This window comes from Patella vulgata, chromosome 3 (assembly GCF_932274485.2).
Source record: "Patella vulgata chromosome 3, xgPatVulg1.2, whole genome shotgun sequence".
Lineage (NCBI taxonomy): Eukaryota > Metazoa > Mollusca > Gastropoda > Patellidae > Patella > Patella vulgata.
In genome coordinates this window covers 41,965,314-41,983,195 of record NC_065881.2, presented here as the reverse complement: position 1 = coordinate 41,983,195, position 17,882 = coordinate 41,965,314, and the positions used below count along the sequence as shown (strand labels likewise).

At 36.0% G+C, this 17,882-nt stretch overlaps 1 protein-coding gene across 1 annotated transcript; it reads left to right on the top strand.

Moving 5' to 3' along the window:
• The first annotated feature begins 27 nt into the window (after window positions 1-27).
• Window positions 28-13,471, top strand: LOC126816085 (NADH dehydrogenase [ubiquinone] iron-sulfur protein 3, mitochondrial). Its single transcript, XM_050542281.2, has 6 exons — window positions 28-160; window positions 6,270-6,347; window positions 6,763-7,010; window positions 7,236-7,361; window positions 9,938-10,057; window positions 13,161-13,471. Exons 1-6 carry the CDS (start codon window positions 100-102, stop codon window positions 13,335-13,337), a joined length of 810 nt encoding a protein of 269 aa, XP_050398238.1. The 5' UTR covers window positions 28-99; the 3' UTR covers window positions 13,338-13,471.
• The last annotated feature ends 4,411 nt before the right edge of the window (window positions 13,472-17,882 follow it).

The window sequence follows — 17,882 nt, the reverse complement described above, 5'->3', positions numbered from 1 at the left end:
TGATGAATATCACTCAATTCAATATATCTCTCTAACCCTGTTTAACCAAATTTGATATGGAATTTGATAATATCAATGACTTGTCCTTGAAGGTCGAAAATGGCGTCCAGGCTGTGTCAAATTTTGAGACCAGTTGTTTCTAATTTGTCTAAGAATCCAGGTATTACTTTGGTGTAATAAAAATCGTGGTCGATTTTCTTAACCAGAAATTTTTTCACTGAAAAGTTAAAAAGAAAAAAAAAATGTATTGCATCGTGGCAAATGTTTACAATTCCAGGAATAAAATAGGCCTGTAATAACTAGAGTAGTCTCAGTAGATCTAAATCTAATATTATTAATGATTTTAATTATTTTAGCGACCGGCAGCTATTTTTAAATATTATTTTCTTCTTCAGAAGTTTATGTAAATCGGAGCAGAATTGACTGAGACTGTGTTAATGCCTATTTAGTAACACGAACTGGCAGACCTCTTGTTGTTCGCGAAATTGGCCATTTTCATTTTGCTTCAATTTTCAACCCCACTTCATATCTCTGAAACCAAAGGTCGTAGAGACATAATTATTTCACCAAAATAAAGGATATTTACGCACCAACACAATCATACAAACACATTACACATAGCCCGGGAAGTTTATTTTCTAATGTTTGCAATAACTGTACAGAAGATTAAATAATAATAATTACGTAAACTTGAACTAGTTATTTTTAAATATTAATTTGTTGTCGATAACCTTGTTATTTTCCCAAAGCTACACATCTCAGCATTGTAACAACACCAATTTTTTTAAAATCGGAGCAGAATTGACAGAGTTACTGCCCGAGTGCCCGTTTAGTAACACCAACTGGCAGACCCCCCCCCCCCCCCCCGAGACATAATTATCTCATCAAGATGAAGCTTATTTATGTATCAACACAGCCATACAAGCACATGACACATACCTTAAATAGTTTATTTTCTGAGGTTTGAAATACCGGCACAGAAAATTAAATAATAACTTGAACTAAACATAATTATAATCAATAATGATACAATATAATCAAAATATTTAAAAACAAAAATTTGTCGTAGAGTATTCAAAACAGAATAGTATAAACTAATTATAAAAATAAAATGAAAATATTGTCCCCCCACCACCACCCCTTCACCCCCCCCCCCCCAAAAAAAAAAAACCCAAAACAAACAAATTATTTATCAATCAGGATCATATTTATTATATTATGTAGCTAACTGTATTAAATAAATCAACATGAAATATATTTTTCTTCCAAAGCTGACACTCCCCTAGGTACCAAAACACAGGTTTACCATACTACTGAAAATACAAAAAGATTTAAAGTTTATATAGCCAGCACAGCAATATTATTATGCATACCAAACTGTATGTTTATGTATTTATGATTTATTAATGTATATATTTTAATCTCACACTCATCATTCGTACACAATCCTGATAAATTAAAATAATACCTTTATGCAACAGACCATACAAATATATTTTCTTCCCAAATATTATGGAACACTAAATGCTGTCAACTATAATGGACTGTATTAATTCAATTTTCAAAAACTGCATCTGCATTTTAAATTACATTTATAAATCTAATAATACACACTGAACAACAAGCAACATTTTCTTATGTCAAAGTCAGTTGAGGTATTAACTGTAGTCTGTGCCCGTATTGTGATGGAGTTGGGTCCCTTTGGATTACGAGACGGTGCCGATTTCCAGGAATTGCCACTTTCCACGGGAGTTTCCGTCCTCAGCAATATCTTGGATCACTAATTTAGTGTTTATTTTCATAATTTTAAGTAAAACTTTTAGCGTATCAGTGCATATGTATCGCTCGAATCCCCGGTTGTACGTGGCAAGGAGTAGGGTCGCCTGTCCAACCTCGTCGGTTTTCTCTGGGTCTTCCGGTTTCCTCCCACTGCTAAAGACCCCTACGCGCAAGCGAATTATGTTAATAAAATTAAACCATGTTAGTCCCGAAATGACCTAGTTTGTGTCGAGTGGACGTTAAACCCCATTTCTCTCTTTCTCTCTCTCTCATATGTATCGCAAATTGCGCTGCGATACTGGTTGTCGGCAGTCCAGCATATAAATAAAATAGTTATTCAGAATCGTAGATTGAAGTGGGCTGTATTTTAGCCGCTGGCTGTCAGCTCTCACGTTAATGTCACGTGACCTGAAATTCCTAATAAATGCAAGTGGCACTGGCAGTACAAATTAACATACATGGACACTAGTGATTGTTGCTGTTCTTGGTGTTTAACGTCTGCTTCATCAGATATCGCAGACAAGTTGTCATATGTTCATTTTTATTATCTTAGCGTGACACTCTAGACCACTACAGCACTAGGCCATCCCACCACTTACCACCCACGCTAGTGATCTGTCCCCTAAACCTTTTATTTTTTTATACTAGTTTGACAGTTATCTGTCATTGAGAATCAGAATGGTAATTTTTTAAGCTGCTATTCCTTTCTATTTCAGCACATGTTATCTACAACTACAAGTGTGTTTTGATTACTATAAGGCTGACCTTAAAAATATCTTTGTTTCGCCTAACGCGACCGACTAACTAAAACCACCCCCGACTTAAATTATTTTATTGCACTTTTCCACGATCTTTTTATTTTATTTTGTGTGTCAACCTGAAATATATCATGAGAGTTATTTCCCTATACTATGGCTATGGTTTGATTCATTATTGAAACTGGTTGATCAAGACGAAAGCGTCATAGGTGTCGCTTCTCAACAAAATGGTTGCAGACGAATACACGTCCATTCCCACGAAATAATTCTGCCTCTATGTCTGTGGTGCGTAGTTTTAAACATGACGACGATATTTTCAATATCCGTTTTCGAGAAAAATGAAAGCACAACGCGCACTATCGTTAAAAACGTGTTGAAGGAGTTTCACACTTCAAGTTCGTGGCTAATCGTGTGCGAGTCGGGCATCACGAAAAATCCCGATGTCATTGATTTGTTTGCCAATAAAGAAGACGAATGTTTCCACCCGGAAAATTATTAAGCTGTCAAATTAGCTCTTAAGTTTAATAAAAACTTTCAGTTCGTTACTTTTTACGTCAGACCCCAAATTCATTAAACAAAATTAATGAATCTGTAGTATACAGCTAATAAGTTTTCTGTATTGATTTCTCTGACTTTAAAAAAAAATCTGAAAAAAAAACCGACCTACCGACCCTTCTCCTCGATTGTGGGTCGGGTTTGGTGAAACAAAGATATTTTTAAGGTCAGCCTAATCTAGCTTACTCACTTGAGTCATTATTGCCTGTTGCTATAGTAGGCAATTGTTAGGATGTTCAAATAAATATTATTTTAAAGACGCTAATCTATTCAAACAAAACTGGATGGGTTTTGCTGCTGTTTTTAATACCCCACTTAATGTGGGTCGCTAACTTAAATGTACATAGAGGTCTGGCACATACCTGTAGGCCCGAGTAAGCTTTAAGAGAGAATATACAAATGCACTATACATGTACATGCATAACAAATATTTACGAAACCCTCTGTTTCCCCCATGCTAATACAAGAAAAAGTTGCTAATTGGTCTGTTGGAGGTGTTTGGTTTTAGTTAGAATTGATCTTCTCTTTACAATCAGAACAGTAAGGAGGTCAACAGAAGCTTATGCATTGAAGCTTAAAGGGCTAATCCCGATAATTTTTTTGAGAATAAAACTGTTTAATTTTGTTTTAAAATCCCTGAAAATCCTCTACCTAAGATAAAACCAGACATTTTCTGTATAAAAATAATGTGTCGGTGAAATGTACCTTTCATTATCAAGTACAGCATTTGGGTCATTCACTGTATAGACCTCTCAATGAACGGGAATCGATTATCAGGTCTCCCAACGAAAAAATTATCCGAAATCTTAAAAGGGTTACGTGTCCGGATAAGCAGTTTTGATGGTCACGTCCAAACGACTCAATATTTTGAGCTTAAATTTTGAGATACGGTCAATACACCATATCTCGATATTTTGGCGTTTAAATTTCATACATACTCAAGACTTTTATTTTTGAGACTCTGTTCAAATAAGGGATAGTCCAGTGATGGGATTTCAAAATTTTAGTTGTCGGACATTTTCTTCCCGAAAATAAAGGGACATAACTCTTATCGTTATTTAAGCAGGCGTTTTCAAACCACAATTAAGAATCACGTGTCAACAAAATATTCAAATTCATACGTAATAAAAAAAATAGGTGCACCTCGTTATTTTTCAAATTTAATTCCCGTACGGTATTCAAATTTATGTCAATAATATTCCTACAAAATTACATGACATCGTAATACCATAGAATGAAAGCGTGCCGACTACTGCCCATCCGTATACCGGTTTCAAATTCCCCCAAAATTACCATATTTTTCGGGTCATAAGTCGATACATTTAACAGACAAGTTATCGGACACAATGTATATTGATTTGGGGTGTTATATACTATTAGGATATGTGACATATATGACTAATGTCTACAGCCGACATCAAGGAGATTAAAACGTGAGACTATGGAGAAATCACGGGTTAATCATATAGATAAAGTTTATTGGATTGATATATAGGCTGACAAAGGAGAAGCAATGACTTCTGTTCAGGATTGAATTGATGACTTGTCCGACAAAGAATTAAGTCAGTCAATCAAGGCAGATTAAGTAGTTAGTCAAGGTATGTGTATAGACCGTATAAAACGATAAATACGTTGATCACTTAATTACCTAATCAATCCAGCCTATTATCAACGATAATCGGGTTGAGTGGTAGTTATACACTCAGTACACTATATTAATTTTGGAATTTTGAATATTATTTACGATGTCTGATTCGGCATATTCCTGGTCGGACAATTTACGACGTTCGGAAAATAGCGTCGGACATGTCCGGAATATACGGGCAAAATCCCATCACTGGGATAGTCCCTTTAATTTAAAATCCTTAGATATAGAACTAAGCAGAAGATTGTGAAGGAAACTGTCATACAGTATGAAACAATATTTAGTTATGAATGAATACTCCTGCACACAGTTGCTTTATAAAAAGCAAAGAACTTAAAGATACATTATCTGAGATTTTTATAGAGAGTTGGCCATTCTTGCTATAACAGTTCAAAAGTAGACGATGAAAGAAGAATATATTCTGAACAAAGTTATCATCGTTGTAATATTTGACTAGAAATGGTAGTCAAATATATCTTCACCTTGGCCGATTGTTTGATTGACAGGCGTTAACTCCACCTACATAATTTCGATTATCAAGTAACGTTTTCAATGGCATGAGACAGGGTTGCAGTTCAATTCGTATCACATTTATTTTTACTACAAATTAAAAATAAGACTTTTATTATATAGATAAGAAGCGAAAGTTTGAAAGGAATGGACCAAATCAATGAGGCATAATTATAGCCGACTTCTTGTTAGCCTGCGTGTACTCTTGTACTGAAACGTGACTACATGACTCCCGAAGCAGACAAATAGGAAACACTATACAGTGATCCAATGGGACTGCAATTCAACTGGGGTGATGTTAGCTGCGATGTTTATCAATTTCCATAATTTTTCTGTTAACGCAAGTGACAAAAGAGCGTATAATACAAACATCCAAACTCTCATTTTAACCACAACTCAACATAATATCAAGGCCGTATATATCAAACTTTCAATCAAATTGACTGACATGCGGCATCGCTCAACTGCGGCCTCGCTTCGTACACTCTATCATTTAGCCTCGATCTAACTGATGACGTCAACGTAATGGTTAATAATCTCCGCATGGCTCCATTTTTAATTTAATCAATCATTGAAATCCTATTTAAATCCAAGCTGTAGCCGAGCTATCCGTGGGTCTACAGAGTTGATTTTTGGCTTGTTGTTTAAATAAAGATCTAATTTATAATTTCTATAACATCTGAAGCCTAAATTAAGACTAGCAATAATCAGATTTAGCTCTTGCATAATGTATGTTTAAGACTTCACATATGAACATACAAACATGTATCCAAAAGTATTGGCACAATCGTAAAGCTGCACTACTTTGTTGCACGGTAAACGATAAAAAGATAAAAGGTATGACAACACAAACTGATTTCAACACTGGTTTTATAATATTTTAACATATATATATATATATATTTTATAATAAATGCCTGAAGAGCAACTTCGGTTGTGAAAACATTAGCACAAATTATGTTGTTTCATTTCGCCAACATAAATTCTAAATTAGTGTTTTAATATTTTTATTTTTTAAATAGTTTTTCAGAGACAAGTTTTAGCATCAGCAGTGTGTCGCCTTCAATCAACTCAGGTTACCAAAAGTGAGAGTATTAAACGTAAGTAAGAAATTTAGACTTAAATTGTCAATGTTGTAATGAATAAACTTATTAAAACTCTCCATGCTAGTAAAACAGATAAAAAGGATGCAGAGATTAAAAATATCTGATAGATTCATATTGATTTGAAGAGGATGCAATTTAAAATTTATTAATTCTGAGATTAGAGAATGCTCACTGTATGCTCAGAGGTGTGGAATGTACACAATTTTACATTGTAGACCTTGACATAAGAGGACAGGAAAACAAGATTTTATTGGAAGGCAATTAGATGAGGATTGAAGTATACAAAGTGTACAGTGACATATCCTAGTCATTGACATGTAATTTGTCGGAGGCAAGTGGATGGTTGCTCTCTCTACTTTTTATTTTCAGGTTAGGATGAGCGATCAAATTTGGTTCTTTTTTTTTTCAGCTACAGTTAGACCAGAAAATCCTGTATTGAAAAAAACCCTTTCTGATTTTGGTGCTTATTGCGGAGAATGCTTGCCAAAATATATTCAGACAGCTCAAGTTACTTCTGGTGATGAATTGGAATTGTTAATTCACCCAGAAGGCATTGTCCAAGTCGTAACTTTTCTTAAAGATCATCATAATGGCCAATTCCTGAACATAGTAGATATAGCTGGTGTGGATGTTCCTACAAGACAATATAGATTTGAGGTAAGAATCAATGCACCATACCGCTAGTATGGTTACATACATAGTCATACGAGCCGGGGGGTCTACAGCACTGACTAAATGATGAAAAAAAAACCTTTCAGTGAATACGAAAAGAAAACTGGGAAAATTATTCCATCCCCAAAATAAAGTGCCTGAATAATGTCATTTTATCTGAAATGTTACATATGTGTACTGTATATTATTTGTTGTCCATTTTGTTTACAGATAGTATATATGTTTTTATCACTGAGTTATAATTCTCGTATTAAAGTCAAGACATACACAGATGAATTAACACCTGTAGATTCAATATGTTCTGTTTTTGCTGGTGCCAATTGGTATGAAAGAGAGGTATGTGTAATATGACAGGGTCTTTGTCTAATGTAATATTAAATCAAGATAGTAGGGTCATTCCATGTCAAGTGGACCAAATTGCGGATAGTTGGGAACATTACCCGCTCCAAAAAAATTCTAAAAAATATGTTATAGTACATGGACTTAAGCTAACAAATCCAAAATTATGCCTCTCTAGCTCATAAATTCAGTAATTTTTTTCAGGTTTTCGGGTGCTTTAAACTCACATTTCGAATAGGAGTAGAAGTCTCTAACTTTGTAATCTATGACAACATTTGGTGTAGATTGTGGTGAATTTAGCATCACTTATTGTCCAATGCATACTGTTCTTGCAAAATGTGGAACAAATGAACAATTCACTTTTTTTTTCAGGATTTCCACAACCACTGGCAAAGTCACTATTGCATACACAACCTCCAAAATTGGCATAGTTAATGTCAGTTTGTCTTATATCAGTTTACAAAAGATTCTGAGTCGATGGGATATATACTTTTCCAAATATTCAGTCTCGAAATTTAGTGCACACTGAAAGTGTACAAAATATACCCATTTTCACCTTCATTTTTGGCCATGTGGGACAGAGGTTAAAATTCTGAAAAAGTTTGATAATAAAACTTCAATTACCCTACTTTAACATACATTGAAGTCCATCTTGTGTATTTGATGGCTTATATTTTTAATTGGCACTTGAAATCTGTGCAGTGATGAAGTTTTAATGACTGTTACCAAAATTGTTGACTTTTCATATTGATTGTAAAATTACTTCTAAATGACCTATACTCCTCAAACGTGTTTATTTAGAGTAAATGTTTGCGTAGATTATGAATATGCAATCATTTTGGATCTACATTGTATTGTTCTAATTTTTATTTGGCCTCCCAAATGAGAAACAAATGGTTATTCCGCTTTACAAATTGGAATATTGGGCTTTGACAATCAGATTAAAATTACTTCTGAAAGACTTAGGCACCTCATATTTGTCATTTTAGATCAACTTATCAAATAGAATAAGAATATAGACTCATTTGGGCTGCAGGGAGTATCGTTTCAATTTATTTTTGCTTTCAAAAACAGGGGAAAACTTGTTTTGTCTGCTTAGAAAGCTGGATTGTCTTGAAAACTATTCATATATATTCCTTACACCCAATGGATGACTGTTATTATTGTTGGTGCATGCCCATCCCCTCAGGGGCACGCCAACACCAGATTTTTGTGTTATCTTCCACAGGCTGCAATTCTGAACTTTTCGTGTATGCCCGACCCCTGTCAAGTTCCAGGATGATCCATTCTGAATTGCGACCCCTAGGCGATAAACATAAAAAAATGGGCTTTGCTGTGCCCGAGGGTCGGGCATGCACCAAAAATAATAGCTGTCATCCTAAAGGTACATGTATAAGGAATAAGTATGAAAAGTTTTCAAGATGATCAAAACACACAGACACACAAAGAAAAAATAGGCGTGCTGTCCGCCACTGGAGTGTTGGTCATGCACAAAAAAACAATAGCAATCATTCTTAGGGCATAAGGAATAAGTATGCACAACTTCAAAAGAAACCATTAAAAATTGTGGCTTGTAGGCGACAAACTGACACAGTGGGCACGCACCAAAAACAATAGGGAACATCAGTAGGGTATAAGGAAAAATTAGTATTTATAGTTTCAAGATGATGCGTTAAGAATTGCAGCCTGTAGTTTTGAGGCGTCTAGTGATAGTGAAACTAAGCAGACAAAACAAGTTTTCACCCGTTTTTAAAGCAAAACTAAATCGAAATGATACTCCCTGGATCCCAAAAGAGTCCTTATTCTTATTCTATGTTAAGAGTTGATCTAACATGTCAAATATGAGGGGTCTAAGTCTTTCAGAAATAATTTTAATCTGATCGTCAAAACCCATTATTCCAATTCGTGAAGCGTATTAACCATTTTGTACTCATTTTGGAGGCAAATTAAATTAGAACAATACAATGTATATCCAAAATGATTACATCCCATTGGCTCGGAATCTTTTGTAAACTGATATAAGACAAATTGACATGAACTATGCCAATTCTGGTGGTTGTGTATGCAATAGTGACTTTGCCAGAGGCTGTGGAAATCCTGACAATAAAAGTGAATAGTTCATTTGTTCCACATTTTGCCGTCTGGTGGCGCAGACAGTGTGATGCTAAATTCATCATCTACACCAAAAGTTGTCTCAGATTACAAAGTTAGAGAGTTCTAGTCCTATTAGAAATGTGAGTTTAAAGCATCCGAAAACCTTAGAAAAAAAATACTGAATTTATGATCCGTTTCAGTTCCTTAATTTCACATGGCCATATCTCAGCGAGTTTCCAACCTAGAGAGGTACAATTTCGGATTTCTTAGTTTAAGGCCAGTTGATATGGAATGAACCAGTAGTAACAACCTTCCTAAAAGGGAGTGAAGGTAGCGGTACATTGCCATTTCAACTATCAAAATTTCAAATTCTGTGTCAATTATATGTTCTGATAACAGTCATTTTTTGAAAAATGAAGAATGATAGATGATTCTTAGTAATATCTTACAGCAGACTAATTGACAATGTAAATTTGCAGATATGGGATATGTATGGTGTATTCTTTGCAAATCACCCTGATCTGAGGAGAATTTTAACAGATTATGGATTTGAGGGTCATCCCTTCAGAAAAGATTTCCCTCTATCAGGATATGTTGAGGTAAGAGTCTTTTTAACACATGATTACATGTAGTTGATCATCTTCCAATTATCAGTAGGTCCTCAACAGATGATAAAATTCAAGACAGCTAAGTTTTTGATTGGTTTAGTCTATACAGTTATTTTTCTAAATTATATCATTTTTGCCTAGACACCCATTTGATTACAATTATGCAACTTGAGATCAGTGAACTGCTGGTCTGGCAGTCTCAGTTGTGTATAATGTAATAATTAGTCTCTGTTTGACAAGGCTTAAGTCTGGTAAATCATAAATTCTTATGGGTTGTTCTACTTTTTATACATCCACATTCATAATGTGGACGTATTATGCCGTCACCCCTGTGTGTGTGTCTATGTGGGTTGCCTACAGGGCACAATTCTTTATGGATTGTCTTGATACTTTACATACCATAAGGATGATCCCTATTGTTTTTGGTACATGCCCGACCCTCAGGGGCAGAGCCACGCCCATTTTTTGTATTTGGTTGTTTGTCATATACAGGACGCATTTCTTAACAGATAATCTTGAAACTTTGGATACTTATTCCTTATACCCTAAGGATCACCCCTATTGTTTTTGGTGCATGCCCAACCCCCGGGGGCAGAGCTACGCCCATTTTCTCTTTGTGTGTCATCTACAGCCCTACATCTTGAAAACTTTTCATACTTATTGTCCCCGGCCTTTCGAAGAAAGCAGGGGACTATTAAAATAGGTTCGTCCGTCTGTCCGTCCATCACACTTTTTGGGACACAATAACTCTCCTTCTAATTGAGCTAGAATGTTCAAACTTGGTGTAAGTGTTTATTAGGTCAATGCCTTGATGGTGTTCAAAGATGAGCAGAGATAAGCAATTTGATTGGTTGATGCTTTGGGACTCGATAACTTTAGTTCTAATTAAGTGAGAGTGATGAAACTTGGGGTATAGTTTCATTACATCAATACCTTGACTACTTTCGGTAATGATCATTTTCTGCTCAGGGTAAACAGAGCGATAAGCAATTTGATTGGCCGAGACTTTGGAACACAATAACTCTCCTCCTAATTGAGGTAGAATGTTCAATCTTGGTGTAGGTGTTTATTAGGTCAATGCATCGATGGAGTTCAAAGATGAGCATTTTCTGTTTAGGCTAAGCAGAGATAAGCAATTTGATTGGTTGAGTCTTTGGGACATAATAACTTAAGTTCTAATTTAGTGAGAGTGAGGACACTTGGTGTATAATTTTATCACATCAATACCTTGACTAAGTTCGATAATGAGCCCTTTCCTTTCTGCAGAGCAATAAGCAATTTGATTGGCAGAGACTTTGGAACACAATAACTCTCCTTCTAATTGAGCTAGAACTTTCAAACTTGATGTAGGTGTTTGATTGGTCGAGACTTTGAAACACAGTAACTCTCCTTCAATCTAATTGAGGTAGAATGTTCAAACTTGTAGGTGTTCATTAGGTGAATGCCTTGATCTAGTTCGATGATTAACATTGTCTGCTTACGGTAAGCAGAGATAGGCAATCTGATTGGCTGATGCTTTGGGGCACATTAACTTTTGTTATAATTAAGTGAGAGTGATGAAACTCCCAAGTATAGATTCATTATATCATTACCTTGACTAGGTTCGATGATGAGAATTTTCTGCTAAGGCTAACAAGAGATAAGCAATTTGATTGGTCAAGCCATTGGAACATAACAACTCTGCTTTTAATTGAGGTAAAATGTTTAAACTTGATGTCTTCAACTGAGTTCAATGATCGAGAGTGATGAAACTTAGTGTATAGGTGATAATCTGTTTGATTGCTTGATACTCTTGGAAAAAAATAAATATGCGATTAATTAATATGTGTCATCTATTTATTTTGGACATCAGCCTCACTGTTGGCTTGTTCCTTATACCCTGAGGATGACCTCTATTATTTTTGGTGCATGTCCAACCCCCTGGGACAGAGCCACACCAATTTTTGTGGTGGTCGCCTACAGGTCGCAATTCTTTACAGATCCTTTTGACACTTTGCATACCTATTCCTTATACGCTAAGGATGATCCGATTGTTTTTGGTGAATGCCTGTCCCCCAGGGGCTGAGCCACACCCATTTTTGCTTTGTGTGTCTGTGTTGCTTACAGGCCCAAATTTTTAATGGATCATCTTGGAACTTGGTGGACGTATTCCTTTAGCCTAAGGATGGCAACTATTGATTTTGGTGCATGTCCCGACTCCTAAGGACAGAACCACGCCCAATTTTTGTGGTTATCGTATTGTGGCCGCAATTCTGAATGGATCATCTTCAAATTTGGCATATGTATTCCTTATAGCCTGAGGGCGGCGACTATGTATTGATTTTGGTGCATGTCCAGACCCCAGCCTATTTTTTTTGTGTTTAGCGTCTGAAGGTCACAATTCTGAATGGATTATCTTGGAACTTCGTATGCTTATTCCTTATACACCAAGGATGACAGCTATTGATTTTGGTAAATGGTCCGCCCCCTCTGTTAATATTTTGTCTGAAAATAATCTACAGGTTGCAATTATTAACATATTTGGATCCAATTCCGTATGATCCATCATAGGGTTGTACCTATTTATATTGGTCCATGTCCAACCCCTAGGGGCAGAGCCACGCCCAATTTCTGCGGTTGTCTACAGGCTGCAATTCTGAATCTGAATGGATCATCTTGGAATAATAGCAACTATTTATTTTGGTGCATGTCCCAACCCCCAGGGGCGTTGTCACACCCACTTTATTTTAAAAAGTATCATATGAGTCAAAGTAGGAATGCGGACGTATATTAAAGCAATAGCGATGCTCTCGTTTAATGTAAAGCTCCATAGATCCTAAAGAGGGATTAGTGCTTTGAAGGTCTTACCGATTGTTAAAATAGCATTTTGTTTTACAGGATTTGATCGTGAATGTTGAAATAAAAATGATTATATTAAAAAAATGAGAAATGTATGAAGCCATTGCCAAGATATTCACATTCTTACATACCATTTATGAATCATAAAAATACATGTACGTCTCCAATAGTGTAAATCTCAAGTGGTTTGTAATGCAATGTGATTGACATGTGCCTTTTAATTATATTTTAATTTGAAATATATTAATTTATCAAGGTGAGGTATGATGAAGAAGTAAAGAGATGTGTTGTAGAGCCAATTGAAATGACACAAGAATTTAGGAAGTTTGAATATACCACACCATGGGAAACTTTTAATACATTTCGCACATCTAATGAAGAAGCAGACGCATTAGCCCCACCAGAATCTGAATTGAAACCAGAAACAAAATAAGCTTAATTTATGTGATAAAATTTAAATAGACAAAACCTGTTAATAATTACTGACATTGTTTGGAACATCTGATTTGTGCTATACATATTTAAACTGTTATTGTAGAGGAATGTAAATAAATATCATCTAGAGAATTTTTTGTGATTCTTATAACAGAGGTGATTATGCTCAGTGTGTACATGCACTTCAGATCTTCAATCTGTAACAAACCTCATGGGTCCTTTGGTTTCCCCCAATTACTGAAGAGCATGTGTGCAAGTGAAATAATTAAAAAAAGCTGAATATTAAACATACATTATGCAAGAGCTAAATCTGCCTATTGTAGGTCTTTCTTTAGGCCTGAAATGTTTTCTAAATTATTAGACATTAATAATCTTATACAGGCCATAATCAACTCTTGATGGCATCAGATTTCTCCGATATTAAATAGATTAGAACAGTTCAGCCATATTTTAATTTAAGCTAAAAATGGTGACGCGAGACTTAGCTCCGAACAACCAGTATGGTGGTTGAAATTATTGCACGTCTTGTCAAACCTTCAAAGGCTAACATCTTCGCTTGCAATAGAGTAATTTGATTGAAATTTTCAAATGATTCAATTTACATTATCTATTTTCGAACTATTATAGCAAGAATGCCTAGCTCTTTACCTAAATCTTACATAATGTATCTTTAATATTAGTCCCAATATGTGTTAAGATTTACATTTCTCTATTTTTCAGTTCTACATTTATATTCTCTGTACATATTCATTGTCATCTCAATTCATTGATATATTTAATAATATAGTACAGATGAGAATAATCAGTGACTGATTACATGAATAACAATGAGCTGAATCATTGAAAATGGCCTGTCAGCATAAATGAAAGCCCAGAAGTCCAGATCAATCCCTTTACTTAGTTGAATGTCTAAAATCTCAGTTTCTAGTATTTTTTTATCATTATTACATTCAACATTGGCATTTTAAAACAATTTACACCAAAGGAAATTCATCGACTACTTTACCAATAATACTTGTGTATTTCACAAAAATCAAGTTACTGCCTTGCAAACAGAGTAACCAAAGGGCAGACAGGCCTAATTAGCCACCACTTTTGCCAAAAGTCAAGAGGATTCTGACAAAATCTATATTAAAAACTACATCCTGAAGATTTGATGCTACATATTACATTTAAGTGAATTAAAAATGTTAAATGGGATCAACATAATTACAGCAGGATGAGACTGGTATTACCAACTAAGCTGCCAATTCAGATTTGATGCAATTTTATAAGCAAATTCATGTTCCCTATTTGGTGGAATAAACCAATGATGATTAGCACTCGGACACTATTAAAGCAATCCGGTTTTGTATATTTATACTAAACTAATGCATGTTGTCAAACTCAGAGGGGTACCAAAATTTTGTTAGATTTTGATGTCATTTAGGGAAAAGGTCTTATGCTGTCATAAATAATTTACAAAACCACCAAAATTATTATTTTCATTAACAGTATATAAGCTTTCATTTATTTTTAAATACATCTAAATGTTGTTAATTTCCAAAATTAAAAATTCATAAAAAAAAGAATTCATCATTGCATAAAAATATGGGTTGCCAGGCAACAAAACATACAGTCATGTCATCCAGCAGTCCATAAATGCTGTCAGATTGCATTTCTTCCCTAGGTACCTGTAGCTAAAGCTTTTACAAGAATATATAAATTTCTAACATAAACAATGCATTTAAATCCACTGATACTCCTTCGTATTTTCCAGACAAAATCTCATTTTCCATGGCCTAATCCACTTTAACATGTACTCAAATTTATTATTTGTATTTTATCTAAGATAACAAATCAAAGTTCATTCAACTATCTTGGATTCAATTACATTAAAACGAGGTCCATCAAAAGATTTTACCTAACACCTGGCACCGACTTGTGTATATCGTCTGCAGAGGGTGATGTTTGTTGGACAATTTTCAATTCATTATATCAATGGAATTAACCACTTTTATTTTGCAAGGGATTAACCAGCGGCTGCCAGACAGGATACGCCCACATTTTCGCGAGATGGATATAGAACAAGCTAAAACGAAAGTGATTTTTCCTACAATCAAGGGCCATAATTCAGGAAATTACAATTCGATATGCGCAAATATCGAAAGAAACTGAGATCTTTGGGTTATAAACTTACATTTCAAGTTTCAACAAAATTGGATAAAAATTGTGACCTCTATAGGGTCCACAACCTTGATATACCATATTTTTTACGCTATTTGAGAACGAAGGGCGGCCATTTTGTCTTGTCAGTTTTGGGCCGATTTTCACGAAATTCAAACTCAGTCGTCCTTAGGGTGCAACGGTGATATATTAATACGTTTTTTTAAATCAGATAAAAATTATGACCTCTATAGGGTCCACTAGCTAAAAACGTGATTTTTCGTACAATCTGGGGCCATAATTCAGGAAGTTACGTTCCGATATGCACGAATATCAAAAGGAACCAAGATCTTTGGGTTATAAGCATACATTTCAAGTTTAAACCAAATCGGAGTAAAATTGTGACCTCTATAGGGTCCACAACCTTGATATACCATATTTTTACGCTATTTGAGACTGAAGGGCGACCATTTTGTCTTGTCAGTTTTGGGCCGATTTTCACGAAATTCAAACTCAGTCATCCTTAGGGTGCAACGGTGATATAATAATATGTTTTTTTAAATCGGATAAAAATTATGACCTCTATAGGGTCCAGGAAGTTACGTTCCGATATGCCCGAATATCGAAAGAAACCGAGATCTTTGGGTTATAAGCATACATTTCAAGTTTAAACCAAATCGGATAAAAAATTGTGACCTCTACAGTGTTCACAAGCTAAAAACGTGATTTTTCGTACAATCAGGGGCCATAATCAATGAAGTTACAGACCGATACATGCCAATATCGAAAGGAACCGAGATCTTAGGGTGATAAACCTATATTTCAAGTTTCATTGAAATCAAATAAAAATTGCGACCCGTAGACTGTTCACAAACAATTGTGGACAGACGGACAGGGGCGACCACAATATACGTCCACATGAAAATGTGGGCAAAAAAAATAAATGATAATTAGCAGCTTTAAAGTCAATGGGTAACTTTAGCTTTCAGAGCATTATCATGATTCAAAATATGTTATAAACTATTCAAAAAAAGTAGGGGATATTTGATTTTTAAGTGTTATTAAAGTCACCTAATGAAACTGACGAAGAAACAAATGACAAAATGAAATGAAGTTCACATTCATCGATTTATTCCAAATGATCGTTAGACTAAGTAAGGCACAGACTGACCATTATAAGGGTAAAATGATACCCGGGGTCAAACAGCAAAGTTACCACAGCATCACAACCAAGTCAGTAACGGGTAAATTCTCCTCTGTTTGCCATACAAGCATTGATCCGACGTGGCATACTCCTAATCAGACGTCTAAGGTCATTTTGGTCCAGATTGTCCCATTCCTGTTGCAACGCAGCAGCAAGTTCTTGGACATTGGCAGGACGTTGTTGACGTTGACGTAACCTCTGTCCAAGCATGTCCCAGACATGCTCGATGGGGGAGAGGTCGGGACTCAGTGCTGGCCAAGGTAATGTGGTGATGTTCTGTTGTTGGAGGTAACCTGTAACGATCCTGGCCCTGTGACATCTTGCGTTGTCATCCTGGAAGATGAAACGGCGGCCATGACGTCATGCGAACGGCACAACATGGACTGCCAAGATGTTGTCCCGGTAGTACTGGCCTGTAACACGCCCTGCAACAACATGTAAAGCCGTTCTTCCAGCAACAGTGATGCCTCCCCACACCATAACAGAACCACCCCCAAATCGATCATGTCTGATGACGTTAACGTCTTGGAAGCGCTCGTTTCGACGACGCCACACCCTCTTACGTCTGTCCAAAAAATCAACAGTGAACCTTGACTCATCTGAAAACATCACATTGCTCCAGCGTCGATTATCCCAGTGTTGACGATCCCCAAACCAACGACGTCTTGCCTGAATGTGATGATCTCTCAAACAAGGGATCACGCGAGGACGTCGGGCGCGAAGGTGACCCCTATGCAGTCGATTCCGAATCGTCTGGCCACTCACTCTCACACCAGTGTCTGTTTGAAGACGAGCGCTGATCTGATTTGCTGTGATGACACGATTTCTCAAGGCCAAGGTACGGATAAATCGATCCTGGGCTTGAGTTGTCGCCCTTGGTCGACCTGAGCGTGGTCTGTCCTGTACAGATTGTGTATCACGGTATCTGGACCATAGCCTGCTTATGACAGACTGAGAAACATTCATCGTCCGCGCCACAACCGCCTGTGTTGTGCCGATCTGTAGCATGCCAAGGGCACGTAACCTTTCATTTTGGGTAAGCCGACGCATATCAAAATTTGTTTTCTGGTCACTAAAACAATTAAACTGATGTTTCCACCCTGGAATTCAATGCCACAATGACTGTAACATTCAAAGTCAGAGTCGTGCAAATCTTGGGCTGGACCCCCATGATGATCCCAAGCATCACCTGCA

Bases quoted from the DNA above. Each gene is read 5' to 3' on its own strand.
- LOC126816085 (XM_050542281.2), top strand. From the start codon at position 100: ATGGCGTCCAGGCTGTGTCAAATTTTGAGACCAGTTGTTTCTAATTTG. The intron at 161-6,269 runs GTATTACTTTGG...TTTTTTAAATAG, and splicing joins TAATTTGTCTAAGAATCCAG to TTTTTCAGAGACAAGTTTTA. The intron at 7,011-7,235 runs GTAAGAATCAAT...TTTTGTTTACAG, and splicing joins CAAGACAATATAGATTTGAG to ATAGTATATATGTTTTTATC.